Raw genomic sequence first — 17,819 nt, forward strand, 5'->3', positions numbered from 1 at the left:
GGGTACCAGAAGAGATGTAGTGGTGAAGAATAGGCTTTTGACTGGAAAAGCTCTTAAAAAAATGTAGTGTTTTCAAATATTTTTCCTTTAAAACACTGGGAAAACTTACAAAAAAATTAGGTTGCAAGAGGAATGCCTTTCAGAGTTTGCACAAGGCATCAGAAAGTCATTAACATGTTCTCAATATTTAAGTTTGCAAACTGTATTACAATATTTTAAGGTCGCAAATTAAACTCTTAGTTGATCTTAGTTAAACTTGTAACTTCTTATGGTTGTATTTGCTATTTTCAGGGAGAGACTGGAATGGAGGGATCAAAAGGAAATAAGGTATTTTTTGACTTGTACACACTACATATATTGCCACTATATGTAGCTGATACTGGGAGACACAGCAGTAAACTTGGATTTTTTTTTTTTCCTCCTCAAACAATATCATTAGGGTGAAATGGGAGATCCTGGACCACCTGGTCTTATTGGAAATCCAGGATCAAAGGTAAGTGAAAGTTATTTTATCCAATAGCAATTGCATGCTATGCTGGTATATAAGAGGACTCTGATGCTATCAACTCTTTAGCTAGTATTAATGGGCAAAGAATGCAAATAGTTTATATCAAAAGTTTGTGCTTGGATCATGGCTATTTTACATAAAATTTACATTTTACCTAAAGCTCTTGTTGGTCTCACTGTCACTCAGAAAGGAATATTTAAGTTATTTTGTCACTCAAGAATATGAGTACCCATTTTGCAATTCGAAATCCTCTGGTAGCTGGGTGTGTGTATTCTCTTTATCCATTAGTAGGGCAAGGAGTAGCCACTGCCAGTACTTTAGTAGTTCCTTTGTTTAATCCTATGAGACAGGAGGTAATGTCAAAGCAGTCGTGGACTTACTTTGAGTCTATCCTCATAGGCAAACTCAGAAAGTGTGGACTGGATGAGTGGACAGTGGCTGGATTAAGAACTGGCTGAACAGCAGATCCCAGAGGGTCATAATTGGTGGCACAGGTCTATTTGGAGGCCTGTCACTAGTGGTGTCCAATACTGGGCCCAGTCTTGTTTAACTGGTTCATCAAGGACTTGGATGAAGGAGCAGGGGCCTCCTCAGCAAGTTCCTTACAACTCAAAGCTGGGAGGAATGGCCGATACCCCAAAGGGCTGTGCAGCCCTTCAGAGGGACTATGACAGGTTTGGAGAGATGGGCAGAGAAGAACTGTCTGAAATTCAACCAAGGCAAGTGCAGGGTCTTGCACATGGGGAGGAATAACCGTAGGGGACAACCTGCTGGAAAGCAGCTCTGTGGAAAAGGACCTAGGGGTCCTGGTGGGCAACACCATGAACCAGCAATGCCCTTGTGGCCAAGAAGGACAATGGGATCCTGAGCTGCATTAGGAAGAGCATTGCCAGCAGGTTGAGGGAGGTGATCATGCTCCTCTACTCAGCCCTGGTGAGGCCACATCTGGAGTGCTGTGTCCAGTTCTGGGCTCCTCAGTACAAAGGGACATGGAGCTCCTGGAACGGGTCCAGTGGAGGGCAACAAAGATGATTAAGGGACTGGAGAATCTCTCTTACAAGGAAAGGCTGAGGGAGCTGGGCCTGTTCAACCTTGAGAAGAGGCAACTGGAAGGAGACCTCATCAATGTCTATAAGTATCTAAACAGTAGTGTTGAGGTTTCCAGGTCCTTCTTGGTGGTGCTGAGCAACAGGACAAGAGGCAAAGGACAGAAACTGATGCACAGGAAGTTCCACCTGAATAAGAGGAAGAACCTGTTTACTGTGTGGGTGACTGGAACAGGTTGCCCAGGGAGGTTGTGGAGTCTCCCTCACCAGAGATATTGAAGAAACTCTGCAACGTGCTCTAGAATCACTCTGCTTGAGCAGGAAGTTTGAACAAGATAACCCACAGCGGTCCCTTACAACTTCACTGATTCTGCAGTTGTGTGATTCTGTAAAGAAAGTAACTGAAGCACAAGCATTCTTGAGAATCTCTCATGATATCTTGAATTGTATCAAATAAAGGTGGAATTAGGAACTGTTAAATCTAACTGCCACCCAACACTATTCATGTTGGATAGTACCTGAACTTTAGATCATGAAAGAAGGCTGAGTGAGAATGGATGTGGCTATAGAAGCCACAAATTGTTGTCTTAAAAATGATTCTTGAACTCTTGATTTATTCTTTTGTTATGTCTTTCCCTTTAGGTATTCCATTTGTATTTACTTCTATTTGCTTTATATACATACACTGGATTTTGTACATATCGATATACAAGATTTATTGAACTAAACATTAGAGTAAGGGAGGATGAGCCAATTCTGTACTTCTTACTCCATGTGGAAGATCATTCTTAATGCCAGATGTTTTAATGTATTTATATATAAGAATGCTTTACACCATATTATTTATTGACTTTTACCTCAGTTGTGTATTGTATCATTTCACAGGGACTGCAAGGCCCTCCAGGACCTGTCGGACCCAGGGGACTGCCAGGAGAAGTTGTATGTATTGTGCCATTTCACCGGCTGTTGCAGTGTGGTGTGTGAACTGTTAGTCAGTGAACAGTGCCACAGATGTTACCATAGGTGCTCCTTTTGTGGGTACTACTGTAGTTATCAGGTGTTGAAGCATAGTAGGATGGGATGCCTCCCTCAACAGGCCATTATCTTGAATTTCAATAAAGCCGCTATATGCTGCTTCTGACACTGACGGCCTGGAGTGGATCTGGATAGTGGGGTTTATTTAAGAACCACTGAAATGAGAGCTTTTACCCTTCTTGGTTATCTCTCCCTCGTCCCCCTGTTAGTGTTATGTTCATTGGGTCCTGGCTTCCCATTCCAGCAGGGAAACCATTGCTTGGCTGGGATGGTTAAGCAACAAGTTGTCTTGGTATGTATTGTGCAGCTGCTCACAGTTACCAGGCACAGATATTACTGGGCCAGGCTCCCCAGAGATGCAGTGTGCTTGTGGGTGTGAAACTGGTGGGTTGGGGGTGTCTAGCAGTGGTACTTCCCAGGAGAATTTGAATGTTCCTGTAGTTATTGCGCTTTTGGGTGCCCCACATTCAGGTCTGCCAACTGACCGGACTTTGTCAAGGTGATGGGGGTCTCCTTCATGGGGATTTTAGTGTACCTCCTACAGTTATGCCACTGGGCAACAGGCTGATGGGTCTGCTGGCTGGTTGGGATTTCTCAAACTGTAGGCACCTACCCCAAGATGCAGCACATCTGTAACCCTTGTGCCTCTGGGCAGGGGGAGCACGCATGGAACATCAGTCCAGTCTGGTTTCTCTAGGAAATTGTTAGCCACTGTTCTACTAAACTTGAAGCTGCCCTGGGCATTTAATTTGACACCCACATATAGTAGAAGCCTCTCTTGGGGCAGTGGCTGCCTGTGTCCCTTCCACATTATGGCACAATCCCTCTTTCAGTGTGCAGACAGCTATGTTCTGCCTGATTCCCTGTCTTTCAGTCCACAACACTAGTGGTGTCACATAACCTAACAAGTGGCACCTACTCCCTCCTCTAGATTCTTGTACCTCCCTTCCTCCATAAACCATAAAATGGCTTTTAAGTATCATTTTGGAGGTAAGAGTAGTTAGATCCGAGAAGTGGATCAAGAAAAGCAGACAATAAAAAGCTTAGCTTTAGCCTGGCAGTTCAGCCACTCACTTGAAAAGGAGTGGGATTTCAATCATTCCTCTGTGTGTGGTTTTGGTTTTTATCTTTTTTCTACCAACAGGAGCATCTAGAAGCTGGTGTTGCTGCATTTTGTCTTAGGCCTTTCCACACATGCTCTGAGACTACATTGTGGAAGAGAACTCTTATTTCTAACAGATTTCTAAGTCATATACCTTATTAATATTAAAATACCCTTCTGAGTGGTATTTTAAGCTGGCAGACTTTTTATTGGTGACCTGTTAAAAGTCTTAGGGATATAAGTGAAGTGACCAGCGGAGTACAGGGGTACTTTCAGCTCTTGACAGGGGAAAAAACCACTAGTATTTAAATCTGCATGTAGTCATTTTATATAGTGTTACTTAATGACCATTTCTTTATATCTTATTTTCCTAATCAGTTGAGGCATATGTTTTTTCAGTTGTGTCTGATTTACCTATCTTCAATAGTTTGTAAGTCTTATCTGCTGTGCTTCTTTTTATGTACAAATCACCAATCCTACAATGAAAGATAAAAAATACTTATTTCTCTCTTGCTTGTGTTGCCATCATACCACTTGAGTTCATAATTGCTGTTTTTGAAACTGCTGTTCTGATGAATCTGTGCTCAAGAGAACATTATGAACAGATAAATACTAGTTATAATATATGTAAGTCCTAGATATAGATGATCCTGAAGACTCATATTTGTGCACACAATTCTAGTTGTCTTAAAACATAAATTTAAATATATTATAGACACTGTGCTTAGCTCCAAGCTTCTTGGTTTTTTATCTTCTAAAGATGAAACATTATAGATTAAAAAACATAGTAATTCATTTTATGCAGTATGATGAAAATTATGAAAGTTTGAAAATCATTTTACATCAACTTACATTATCAAAGAGGCATCTAGCAAATAAGAATTGCTTCTTTTGTTTTCCTAAGAAACCACTTCAGCTTGGTCCAACCAAAAAAAAAAAAAAAAGATAAAAAAAGATAAATTTGGGGAATCCTTAGAAAAGAAGAGAGAGAAGAGAGACTGTATGTATTTTATGCCAATATTAAAAGTAGATAGGGTTGGCCATGATCACTAAATTTAAATTTACTTTTTTTTTTTCTTTCTTATCCTTTTAGTTTGGATGACTGGGTGAAATGGGTAGATGTCTGTCTGTATTAAGTATAGAATGCAGCAGAGAAAGCTGCTGGATGTTCACTACTGGCATGAAAATGTTGTCATATGTCAGTGTTCACAGAACTGTTTTACACTGAGAAGAAAAATTAAAACAATACACACTTCCTTGTCTTTTTCTTAGAAAGTTCATTTTTCAGTCCGGCTTAAGTTTCTTACTTAGATTTTACTGTTCAGTTTGGGCAATTTTATCCTTTAGTGTGAAAATTACTGGTATTCTTAACAAAACACTTGGCTAAATATTTGGTTGAATAACATTGAAGGGTCATGAAAAAAGTTTTCTGTATTTGTTGCAGTATAGTAAGAGAACCCAATTAAGCCTTACTTATTATTTAAATAGTTTCTATTTAAATTTTAATCTTTTTCATTTATCTTCATTTCTCTGCATTTATAATAATCCTTCATGTAAAGGACAAGGGAAAATACCAAAGTTAAAATCAAAATGTGAAAGATGAGAAGACTTAGACAAAAGAAAGGCTGGAACATACTTTATTTACTGAAAATGTTTGACGTCCATTACATATCTAAAACATTTAAAGGGATTTATTGGATTAACTAATGTGAAGGAGTGGGAATTCATTGAGGCTTTTAAGATACTGGTTTGAATAATTAACTAGTAAAGGAAATCATGCAGCCCTCCATGGGCAAAAAAGATGAGACACTTACTCAAAATTCAAGTTTTTATGTGCTACTGCCTTCCTTGAAAAAAAGATCGATTTTCAAGACTAGGAATTACTTTGAAATAGAAGAAATAAACCTTTTGGTCTCTGCCATTCTGCCCTGATAGCATCCAGAAAATAACCTCTATTATTACATTTTAACTTAAAGAAAAATTATTCATACATTTAATTAAGGAAGCATTCATTAACTTATAGTCTTTAACATTTGGGGTCAATACTAATGCACAGTAAATATTCCAGTGTAAACTAATTTCCATCTGTATTTTTAGGTAACCATTAAGGGAATAGCTATAAAAATGTACAGTTATGTTTTTATTAATTCCAGGGCTTACCGGGAGAGCCTGGGATACCAGGAAACCCAGGAATTAAAGGAGACAAGGTATGTTTTAAGTGTTTTTAATTAAACTTGATATGTTAAAGCATTTTAAATTTTCACTTCAAGAGTAACCTTCCATTCTTCTATAGTGCATCTGTGTGGCTGTTGTATGAAGTGACTTTAAAATGTACCAGCAGCAACCCCCTGTGTCTTGGAGGAGAAATATCTCTGCATTTGGAGATGATTCAGGCCAGTTTGACAACCCAGTTGCTCTTTAGATGAATAATTTAGGTAATATTTCAAGGAGGTTGGACTGTGCCCTTACATTAAATCTGTGCAGTGCAGAAATGTCAGTTCAGGTCCTGACTACAGAACAACCTTTCAGTGTAATGTCCTACCCAGACTAATGAGTAAAATCCCACTTTGCAGTCAGACATATTCATCTTGGCAGAGCTCTAGGGCAGCTACACTGGCTCAGATGTGAGCCAAGGCTGGATCTCTTTAGAACATTGTATTTTGCTGTGCAGAAATGCCTTAGTTAAAATTCGACTACATCAGCAAGAGCTAGAAATTATGTGTGTATATACTGAATGTAAAGGAGGAGAAAAAAAGAGGATATACAGGTGTGCTCTGAGCTGTGTGAGGCATTGTGGCATTTATACATTGTGGGGTACAAGGGAAACCAATAAAATCCAGTTTGAGGAAGTGAGCTGAAGGAAATGCAGAGAAAATAACTGCAACAAGCACAAAAATGTAATCATCTTGCAAAATGGGAAGTGGCAGATTCCGGAAGAATCACAGAGAATGTTGCAGGAGCCTGTAAAAGACAAGAGGACAGCATAATAAAAGGCACAAATTTACTGTGTAAGCATCAGGAGTTTAGAGATATGGAGCAAGTGACACTGCATGTATTGAAAAAAGGAACAGAGGTGTAAAGAGGAATATGCTGAAGACCCCAGGTTTACCACTAGTGGTTGCTAGTTGGGGAGAAACAGCTGTTGTTTCAGCTGTTGCTATGAGTTAGTTGGCAGGGTTTAATGATAACCTGCGTATTAGGAGCCTGGGGAACAAGAAATGCAGATCAGATGCATTGCAAATGTGGGAAACCAAGAGAATACTAGTTATAATTAATGGTTACATGATCCATGTCTCCAATTCTGTAGCTTTTTGAAGGAAAATATGAGGGGTTTTTTCTTCTCTATATCTTCTCAAAGTACTGGCACTTTCTGTGATAACCCTGATAATATATAATATCTAGAGTTTTTTCACAGGGGAAAATTCTCACATTTCAGTTAGTGATTCAAGTTTATTTTGTAGGGTGACCCTGGTGGAATTATGGGACCTCCTGGTCATCCAGGTCCAAAAGGTGATATGGGGCCTCCTGGACCAAGTCTGCCTGGAAGACCAGTAAGTTCATAATCTGAAAAGACTTTTTGGCTTTACTTCCTTCAGGGGCAACTGTGAAAGAATTCTCACTGTGCAATGAAAGTAATCATAGAACGTTTTGGGTTGGAAGATACCTTAAAGATCGTCTAGTTCCAAACCCCTGCTATGGGCAGGGACACCTCCTACTAGAACAGGTTCCTCAAGGCCCCATCCAACCTGGTCTTGAACACTTCCAGGGATGGGGCATCCAAAACATCTCTCAGAAACCCATTCCAGAGCCTCACCACACACAGTAAAGACTTTCTTCTAATACCTAATCTAAACCTAGTCACTTCCAATTTAAAGCCATAAAGCAAGTATTTTTTACTGTAATTTCAAAAGTGAAATATATTTTACAGTGGTATTATAAGTGCATTAAAATATAGTCTAGAAATAGTGTAAGAATCCCACAAGATCCTAGTGACACTGGCACTAGTAAGGAAGACATGTAAACTTGTCGTAGTTCAGTTCTAAGGGCTGGCTAATTTTGGCAATTAAATTCATCTAGTGTCTTGGATTTCAAAACATAATTTGGCTTTTTCTTGGTTTTTTCGTGTTTTGTTTTGGGTTTCTTTTAGGGTCCCACTGGTGTTCCTGGAAATCCAGGTCCAAGGGGGCCAAAGGTATGCAAAAAACATTATTTCTGTTTCTAAAAATATTTTTTAAAAGACAATATTGTAGTTTACATTTTCAGAGCTCTTGTGATGGAAAGCCTTGTACCTTTCACAGGGAGAAAGAGGACTACCTGGTGTACAGGGAGCACCTGGGGAGATGGGGCCGCCTGGAATAGGCATTCAGGGATCACCAGTAAGTAAACCAACACCCGGAATTTGGGCTTCTCGCTGTACATCACTGAGAAAATGCAATAAGCAAACAAAGCATAATAAAAAGCCATGAGCTCCCTTCTGGCTCAACTCCCAACTCCCAGTTTGCCTCAAGGGTTGCTGTGCAGTTTAAATTAAAGGGAGCTGATGCAGACATCTAAAGCATTCATGGTAAATTGTACAGCAATAACTGTTTCAGTTATTCAGCTTGTTTCCCAGGGTTCTTTCTTTTTAATGCCTTTAAATAAAGTCATCTGCAGTGTCTTCAGAGTATCCAGTAAAAAAATTTGCTGATGGTGTAGCCAGTAGGTGGTCCATGGTATTGCAGGAGTTTTACTCCAGTGACTGAGGCAATCTCTCTTCAGTCAACCAATGCTTATCAGCTGACACAAATCAGTTTATGGACAGTGCTCCAGTAGAAGGAGAAAATGTTTGTGAAAGGTGACTAGACATTCACCCTGAATGTCTTAATCTAAAATAATAATCCTTAAAGATAATTTTTTTGTTACAATATTTTTAAATCTGAGTTTTAAAAATCGCCCACTTATATCTAAATTTTTATTCAACTGCTCATTAGATTTTTTTATTAATCTCCTCGCTAAATATCAAGTTTCACCACAGATCATTAATTTTTGGAATTTCTTGCCTAAAAAATAAGCATTCACAAAGTCTTGAGGTCTCTCATTTTGGCAAAATTAGATTTGGATTTAAAGCCAAACCTTAAAGCAAGCCTTTCTCGAAGTGAAAACTGCACAAATATCCCACATTCAGCATTTTTTAATGAAGTTCATCTCCCTTATCTCAGAAAGTGTAATTACTGATTATTTGGAATTTTCTTACAGGGTCCTATAGGTCCAACTGGATCAGCAGGTGTGCAGGTAGGGTAAAATTTTCTCTTTAATAAAAAAAACATTACTTTAGTTTAAGAATTTTGCAGGAAATGTATTCTTATATCCTAAATGACCTTTTGTGCTCTTAGGGCCCTAGGGGACCTCCAGGATTACCAGGAACTCCAGGTACTCCTGGAATTAATGTAAGTGACAGTTTTATATCTATACAAGAAAAAAATAATGTGTACCTCATAAATGATTTAAGGCCATCAAGTTTTACGTTTGTTTCTAGGGCACTCCAGGAAGAGATGGAAAGCCAGGACTACCAGGCCCTCCAGGTGATCCTGTATGTATACAGGGAAAGCTTTTGTATTTGCTTTAGTGAAAATATTTTAAATTTATATGAGGTGAGATGGCATAGCAAGTCTAGAAGAACTAGTGATATGAAGATAAAGTGGAAATATTTCCTTGGGAAAGACAGGAAAACTGTCATGTTATGTACCTTGGCCCCAATAAAACTGAGCCTGTCTTCATGATGTTTCTTTAAGCAAGAAAAAATGCTTAGAATTAGTTACCATGTAGTTAATGCTTATCAAAAATCATGGATCTGAGTGTCTCTCAGCAGATTATTGTCAAACTTGGAAAGAGAGGTCTCTCCCATGCTCAGTTATTTTCAGTGATTTAATTTGATTTGGGTAAGTAGATAAAACTCTGAAATTGGAGTGGGAAAGATTGCTTGGTTTTTGAAGATATAATCAAAATTCAGAGGCTGTCTGAAGTCAATAAGATTTAACTCGAGAGAGATGAGGATAAAGGCCTTAATAAGGAAAACCTAAAATTCTGAAGTAGAATATGTCTGGAAGGCACAGCACATTGTAAACTAAATGTAAGTAAAATATTTGATGCTGCTATTAAACAGACGGGTCTAAATGGTAAAACTCACAAACAGCATAATTATGGCATTTTGCTCTCTTGAAATACTCTTCTCTTTGGAAAGAACATTTTTTTGAATGAAGATGTAGCAAGCAGGAGTGAATCTGGAGAATTAGGGCCATTTTAACATTTTCAAAATCCCAGCATATATTATACACTTATTCAGCGATGAGCACACAGAGTTATGGCTCTACAGAGTGTGTTTGCAGTCAGGCTGGAATTGCCTTACACACAGAGAGGAGGAGCTGTGTGGCACGAGTACTGTCCGCTTGCACTCGTACATGCATGCCCTTTGCAGCTGGGGTTAGGACCCTTTCACACTGAGGGTTTGGGGTTCTGTGCCATACAGTGATAGAGCAGCTAAAATAAAAACATTAGAAAAGAGGAGAGACTGAGGAAATTATGCTTCTAGTCCAGTCAGAAGACCAACAGGTGACACAGTAATAGCCCATCTATCATAAGGAGAAGGGTGAAAAGTCAGGCCATGCAGGTTGTTGTTTTCAAGTCTTGTCACAAGATTTAAGAGCAGGTGATCCTGTCTGTGTACAGTTTACCTCTGTGCAGAGGATAAACTTCACACCTTACATAACCATGACCTTAAGTTGTGCTAGATGGTGTTGTCTCACCCTAAAAAAACACCTCAGCATGCTCTCAAAGGTGGTTATGCCACCCTGTAGATGGTGTACTCCTGATCATATTTCTGGTTAATTATGTTCAGCAGTGTGTCACTTGAGCTGATATTTGACACTCCTTGTTATTAACTGGCAGTTTTTAGAATACGCTAAAAAAAGTGCTTATGTTTTATTTTTCTTCTTCAAGATAGAAAGAATTGAAACAGGCTGAACAAAACCAGTTACCTTATTTTGAATATGTCTAATTTTATAGTATGCCCAGGATGATTTTAGATTTAGCAATTGCCAGATTAAATGAGAATTAGTCATTGGAGAGTCTGTTTGTGAATGAAGCTGATGATAACCGGGACAATGAGTTTTTCACAGGGAGTCTTTAAATATATGTTTAATGGCAGGTCTTGGAAATCTGGTATGTGCTTCAGTACAGTATAGATCCACTGACTGATCTTTAAATGGGTCAGCTTTGGTATTGGTAGCAGTTTAGCAGTGGCACCAAGGAGTTACACACTAATTATGAATGTTTAAAGGCAGGAAAAAATATTACATATGTTGCTCATGTTGCTGTAGCTGTATTATTCCCAGTGTCTGAGATAACTTACTGAAGTTAGCTTTGGCATCTCCAGAATTTATGCTACAGTTGACAGTAGAGTCAAAGCCTAGGAGAAAGGAGGAGGAAAACAATTGACGTTAATCTGGTGAGAATACAAGACATTCCAGTAACATTAAGTTGCTGCTGATACGCAACAAAACCAACAATATTAATATGTTCAGGAGTTATGCTGTTGTCAGGGTTTGAGAAATTTCATTGAATTTGTAGTGAAGAATTACAATTGATAGGTTGGATAGACTGTGATATTTAACTGTCTCTGAAAACCTGCTTTTTCTTTCGAGTTTTCATTAAAAAATAGCTTCAACAAATATATATGTATAATCAGCTCTATGTGTAACAATATAAAGTTTAGAAGCAATGAAAACATCAGAATTAGTAGTGCTGAGTAAAACATTAACTGCTGATGCCTTTTTTAATTTCAGGTTGCACTTCCACTTGTGGGAGACATGGGTGCTATACTGAAGGTAAATTTTTCAGAGATTAAACATCCTTTTTTGCTATAAAAATGCTTTTTAAACAAACGTGCAGTTGAGAGCTTCTATAGGTTCAGTTTTGATTTACGGGGCTAGCCTAGAATAGTATTGTGATTTTTCTGTTGATTTTTTGTTTTGTTTTTCAAAGATACACACTAAAATGTATTTTACAGAAATTATGCAAAATAGTGTTTGAACAGCATGTGAGGTAGTATCCAGGAAGTGCCTATTCAGCACATCCGGTCCACAGTATGAATTGCTAAAAATATGCCCTGTTCTCCACCTTATTTTGTAGCATTAACTTCAGTAATATACCACATGGGGGAAATAGTCTAGATTTCCTAAGACATTATTTTGAAAAATAATGAAATTTTGAGTGTTCTCCAATATTCTGAAATGAAAATTGTGCTCGGGAGGATTTCAATATGAAAAGCACACACATCATTTCTACTGCCCTTTATTAATACTTGTACTTAGGGTTTATTGACTTTCTCATTTCCAAATCTGATTTATTTTAGGTCTTTCTTTCTGTTTGTAATTGTACTCTCTTTCTGCTGTACATGCTCTTTTCAGAGCTCTCTCTCTTGCTGATTCTTTATGCTTCATTCTTCATTTCTTGGTGTTTTGTGGTTAGTACTTCTGTATGACTGTAATTTAGCTGGCAAATGCTTCTCTCAGCAATGCTGGGGTCATTTACTTTTAAATAACTGTAGATTTGAAGCTGCAGAGAGTAGCAAGTAGCCTTCATCTCCACCTAATCCTTAAAAGGAAGATGGTCTGCTCGAACCTAAACAGAGGTGCGTCTGGGACTATCCAAAGCGAAGCTAAAAACGTGTTAGCACGATTCGAGTATAGAGTGTGAGAGGGGGGAAGGAAAACAAGGAAGTCTCCCTGAACAAATATATGGTTTAGAAGAAAGCAAGGACTGAAGAGAAGGCTTTGGGGTAAAATTGAGGGCTGGTCAGAAAGGCAGGAAGGAAACAATGTGTATGGATCAGTCTGCATGGATCAGATCAATGTCATAAAAATATTTATTTGTCACTTTGTTTTCTGTCTGCTCCACAGGGCGATCCTGGCACAAGAGGTCCTCCAGGCATTCCTGGTAGAGAAGGACCAAAAGTAAGTTTTGAGGAGAGTACTTTTCATTGCTTGGTTGCTCGTTAAAAGCAAAAGGTCAGATTCTTCCCTTTACCAGACTTGACTTTTTGTCCCTATGGCATTGAGCAGCCTAAAGGTTCAAATGATTTTTGTTTCAGGCCTCTTCATGTGTCAGTTTGCCTCTTCTCTAGGCTGAGTGAGCAAAATAGCCTGAGTTGAGTCCCAGGCCTGGATAGTTTTTCTGTGTCATGCCTCCATTAAAGCTGGCTCAGATTGGACTGCCCAGCAGTGTGTTGCTATCTATAGACTCATTTTAGGTGAGTCACTCACACGAGAATCCTGCGGTGAAAAGGCAAACCTCCCATGTCTCCCTCAAGTGTGCAACACAGCTGGACCACCCTGTGCCTTTGCTGTTCCCATGGGAGTAATGCAGCCTTTTCCCTGGGACTTGAAGTTTCACTGACATCAATCAAAGTCCTGTTTCACTGGAATCGGATCAAAAGCCACATGGTTTGGCATATAGATATCTCCTGTCGCTGAGCCTAATTCCATGGAAGTGAACTTTCTCCATTTCAGCAAGCATTTAAGCTCTTTGGTGCTAATGTCTCCATCAGGCCTTTTGACTAGTTTGCCTCCTAGATACAAACCAGTCACCTCATTTCACCTTGCTGGAAGGTATATTTTAAAGCTTTCAGATAATTTTGAGCCTCTGCTTTCTGTTTTAGGCACTATGGCTGTAAGGGCATCATGCTAGTATATACTAAATGTGGGTCATAAAATGCCCTACAGAGCATGAAATTCATCGTTCTCTAATAGGAAGTATTTGTTTGAATGTTATGTTTTCATAGGGAAGCAAAGGTGAACGTGGATTTCCTGGGCTTGCAGGAGAAAAGGGTGATGAGGTAAAATTACTTCATTTCTACAGCAGTTGCATTCTTCTTACCTGAACTGAGTAAAGACCTAGACTGAAAATGAAATGCTCAGAATGTTATTTAGTTCTTTAAAATTGTTGAGATAGTCATGTATTGCTATAAATAGCCCTCAATTCTGATTTTTCAGAAAGATTAAATGTTATTATTCAATTAAATAACACCCTTTAATTTTTGTCTGCGAATTTTTGCTCATTTGTATATTTTAAAGCCTCACATACATTTACATGCTAATTTTTAGGGATATAGGATAGAGCAATAAATAGGCTAATGACAACTATTTTCAGAAAATGCTTCATGTCTATAACATATTTGCTTTCATTTTGTTGGTTCCCCTTTAGAATTCACTTTTGAAAACTTTCCATTAAGCAAATAATCTGATGGGATTAGTAATAGCAGCAACTACTATTAGGTAGAAACTGAAAAATATTTGAATAGGCTGAATTTAAAGTATTTAGAGTATTTTGCATCTCATATTACATTCTTGGAGTTATTTTTATGTCTTTATGGAGAAGGAAAAAACCCAAATGACTTGTGGTGCCAAATCCAAAATAGCTGCTATAGCTTTCATTTTAAATTGAAATATTTGTAGTTAACATTTCAAGAGCAATATCTGTGCAAAAAAAAGAAAAAAAAAGAACATCACCAGAGCAGAAACTGTTAAGCAAATTAATCTGGATAAATGAATTAATTTCTTAGTGGTCTTAGCCAACTGAGGAGTTAAAATAAGTAGCCCATTAAAAAATATGTGGTGAACACTTCAAAACTCTGAAATACTTAACTGCATTAAACACATACTACTCTCTCGTGATGTAGGAGTGCTGGTTGCAAGACACAGAATCTGGAAAATATGAAAGCAATTTAGAGTGTATTGATTGAGGGGTTTGCAATTCTTTATAAGAATTTCACGTTTCTTTGTCACTAAGGCCATGATATCTTAAGAATTTTTAAAGAGTAGTAGCATGAGAGACTAGTTAAAAAAAAAAAAAACGTGTTCAGCAGGATCCTTGGCTTACAAAAGTAAAAAATTATATGAGGAAAAAAAAGATGCAGTTCCTGCTACTGTTTTGCCCCAGAATTTAGCAGCCTAAAGTATCATGCTTATCTTTTCCTTTGGTTTTACATGATATATAGAGCTTATTATGCCTCTGATTCTTATAGAAGCAAGTGCCTCCTGAGATGGAATTCAGAACATATTCTATAAAAGGATGGGGCAGCCATAAGGAAATCTCATACAGAATTTTACTTAAAAAATAAATGGGAAAGTAACACATGCTTTGTGAGCCATATAGGATACCTCTACCAGTTAACCCTAGCAGGATGAAGCATTAGCAAAACAATTTTGACAATTCAAATACTATTAAACAGTTGAGACCCAAATAAGATATTGCAGGGAATTAAGAAGGTAATAATAAGGTAAGACCAAGTTTATGACTGGCAGATATTTTAAAGGAGTATAGAGAAAAACCACTGTATGTTTTTCATTAATGCTGTGTTAATAAGTCAGTTACTTACACATTTCCTCACCATTTGAGAGCTGGTTAGCTGCCTTAGCTCTGATATTTTTGATGTTTTAGAGCAGCTTTTGAATATGATATCATGATGGTGCAAGTGGATCTTTTTTTCAGAAACATGTATGAAGAGGTTTTAAAAGTAACTTTTTTTACAAATTTTAAAACTTTTGTTTATATTATTTTGTTGGAATGGGAAGAAATGGGAAGAACGTGTGAGAAGCCCACGTGAAGCTCTTTGAAATATGCTCGTTAACTTCCATATGCTTTCCAGTCACCCTTTTGCTGAACTTGTTATCTTCATTTTCATAGCACTTCTTTTTTTCAGAGGAGGTTTTTTTTAATATGAGTAGTCAGAATACAGAAAATGTTCCTTTGGCTTCATATTAATTTTCCATGTAAATGTACCATCAGAGTAAAGGAGTTCAAAAGGAACAGAGAGCACCTTAGCAGTTACCTTGCCACTCTGAAAAGCTGCAGAGGTGGATCAATGTCCTCTGTGCACAGGAGCAAAAAAGGAAAATCAATGTCTCTCCATCTCTACATTTTTGTTGATTTATTTCTCTCTGAAGTTTTTCCCTCAGTCTCTCCCTCTGAGCACCTATTTCCAGGCTGCTGACTTCTGTGATTTTCTAGGCTGCCTCCTTTGCCATTCCTTCTTAAACACTGCATTTAAAATGAGAAATACACCTTTTCTGAGGGGATTTTTCTTGTCAAAGGATGGACAGATGAAATTAATCATTGCTTGGAAGTATCTGTTTCTCTTTGTGGGTTATAGAGAGAACCAAGAACATCAGCTCTCGTTAGTGCATGACTTTTACATGTCTAAAACTGCACCTAAGCCTAGCGTGGCAGAGGAAAGGCTTTCAGTGACATATAGGATTTTCCCAAATCCCATCTCTGTGAGTTGCACAGCTGTATGTTTAGTAACTGGATACCAGAGTCCATTGATTTTGGGACAATCAAAAAGAATACAAGCAGGAAAGTAGATCATTAAATATTATGTAAAATGTCATGTTCAATTATCAAAAAAAGCCAAACCAAAAATGAGGCAGAAAGCACCATTTCATTTAGATAGCATTGGGTAATATTGAGAAGCCTGAGTAAATGTCTTCTCACCAGAAAAAAAAGCCTTTTAGTAAAAGAAAATGGAAAATTAGTGTCTAAGGAAAAGCTAGTCATCTCCTCTTATCTGCACAACTAAAGACAAAACTATTTACAAAATATAAGCTAACAATGTGAAAGGTTGATTGACAAGTGGTGTTTATCACTCATGCAAGGAGCTGCCTCTAACCTGGTTCAAAGGATAACCTGATTCTCTTCCCTGCCTGGTGGGGTGACAACTTTTAAACCATTACTAAAAATAATGTCTACATTTTAGAAGAAAATGCACTGTAATATAGTTATAGTACTGCTAAACATGCTGAATATAAGTATTTTTGAGGTATAAGTGGGAGAGGAAATAGACATGTGCTGTTTTAATTTCCAGGGTCTTCAAGGTGCTCCTGGACTGCCGGGTATACCAGGACCAAGCGGCCCATCTGTAAGTGCCTGGCATCACCTGTGATCTAATTTATTTCTGCAGGAGTTGCTATAACTACCTAGTTTCTTGTCCTTTCTTTTGTCTTTGGGAGAGTAATAATAAAATCTTACCCATTCTGGCTCTAGTAAAGTAAACTATACTGGTGTTGATGTTACTGAAAATACCATAATTGTCTGGACCCAAAGTTTATGTAACTTAAACAGGTTTGAAGTTTTGACATTACTAAAGAATCTGTGAGGTTAAATGATTTATAATGTGCAAACTTGCAGTGAATTATGTATTTTTACCCAAGTTAGAGTCATGTTAGCAATAAAATCTAAAAATAATTCCAGCTAGTCATTCTGAAAAAAAGACTTGGTGCCAAAACAAAGTAATTACTCAGTTTCACAATTCAAAAACAAAGTATGAGAAGAAGCTGACCATATTTAAAGACACTGAAATATATCATTAAAATTGTTGGTACTACTGAGAAAAAGTTCTCTTTTAAATTTTTTCAAATTTTCTTTTCTACATATGGGATGGAATCACCTTAGTTAGTGTGATCATTATTCTTTCCTAGGTTTCATGACAATACTAATACTTCTTTCAAAAACTGTAGCACATTTAAGAAGTTTAATGTGGAATATGTGCCAATAAACTGGCATTTAGCAGTAAAACGTGATTCTCAGCTGTATCAAGATGTGCCAGTTAGGGTCAGCACATTTAGTTTGCCAAGGTGAAAATGCAAGAGCAAACACAAGTTTTACCCTTCAAAGGACTTATCAGGAGGACACAGCTGTTGTGTCAAAGAGAAGAGAAATATTTAAACCTGAAGGAGAAGCATAATTAAGTTTACACGACCTTCAAAAAGCACATGTTTTAAAAACTTAGTGACACTGCAAAAATACTGTGTTTCATTCTTCCTAACTTATATAAACAATTCCGTGTTGTGCAGGGAGTCCCAGGAAGACCTGGACATCCGGGTCCAGCTGGAGCAAAAGGAGAAAAGGTATTCCTTCTTTTAATTCTTGGTAGAGGTCTGTGAAGGTTTTGCAATCCCATTACAGTGTGTTTTGGGCTTTTTTAAACAAGTCCAAGAGTGTAACAAGAATTTGGCATGCATTTCAAATTTTTGCTTGTGTTTCAATACAAGTACTTTTCCCAAGCAATGCTGTGCATATGGGCTTGTATTTTGAA

At 37.8% G+C, this 17,819-nt stretch overlaps 1 protein-coding gene across 7 annotated transcripts in view; it reads left to right on the plus strand.

The window, feature by feature from the left end:
- COL19A1 (collagen type XIX alpha 1 chain) overlaps window positions 1–17,819 on the plus strand; it is a 187,409-nt gene that overhangs the window by 137,533 nt on the left and 32,057 nt on the right. For all 7 annotated transcript variants that reach the window (XM_032104736.1, XM_032104741.1, XM_032104740.1 and 4 more), the window contains 15 exons: window positions 292–327; window positions 440–493; window positions 2,440–2,493; window positions 5,845–5,898; window positions 7,153–7,242; window positions 7,839–7,883; window positions 7,990–8,067; window positions 8,927–8,962; window positions 9,064–9,117; window positions 9,207–9,260; window positions 11,512–11,553; window positions 12,628–12,681; window positions 13,509–13,562; window positions 16,590–16,643; window positions 17,578–17,631. In XM_032104736.1, coding sequence (XP_031960627.1) covers window positions 292–327; window positions 440–493; window positions 2,440–2,493; window positions 5,845–5,898; window positions 7,153–7,242; window positions 7,839–7,883; window positions 7,990–8,067; window positions 8,927–8,962; window positions 9,064–9,117; window positions 9,207–9,260; window positions 11,512–11,553; window positions 12,628–12,681; window positions 13,509–13,562; window positions 16,590–16,643; window positions 17,578–17,631 — 813 coding nt within the window. The remainder of the gene's footprint in view (window positions 1–291; window positions 328–439; window positions 494–2,439; window positions 2,494–5,844; window positions 5,899–7,152; window positions 7,243–7,838; window positions 7,884–7,989; window positions 8,068–8,926; window positions 8,963–9,063; window positions 9,118–9,206; window positions 9,261–11,511; window positions 11,554–12,627; window positions 12,682–13,508; window positions 13,563–16,589; window positions 16,644–17,577; window positions 17,632–17,819) is intronic.

The sequence above is a fragment of the Corvus moneduloides genome, chromosome 3 (genome assembly GCF_009650955.1).
Source record: "Corvus moneduloides isolate bCorMon1 chromosome 3, bCorMon1.pri, whole genome shotgun sequence".
Classification (NCBI taxonomy): domain Eukaryota; kingdom Metazoa; phylum Chordata; class Aves; order Passeriformes; family Corvidae; genus Corvus; species Corvus moneduloides.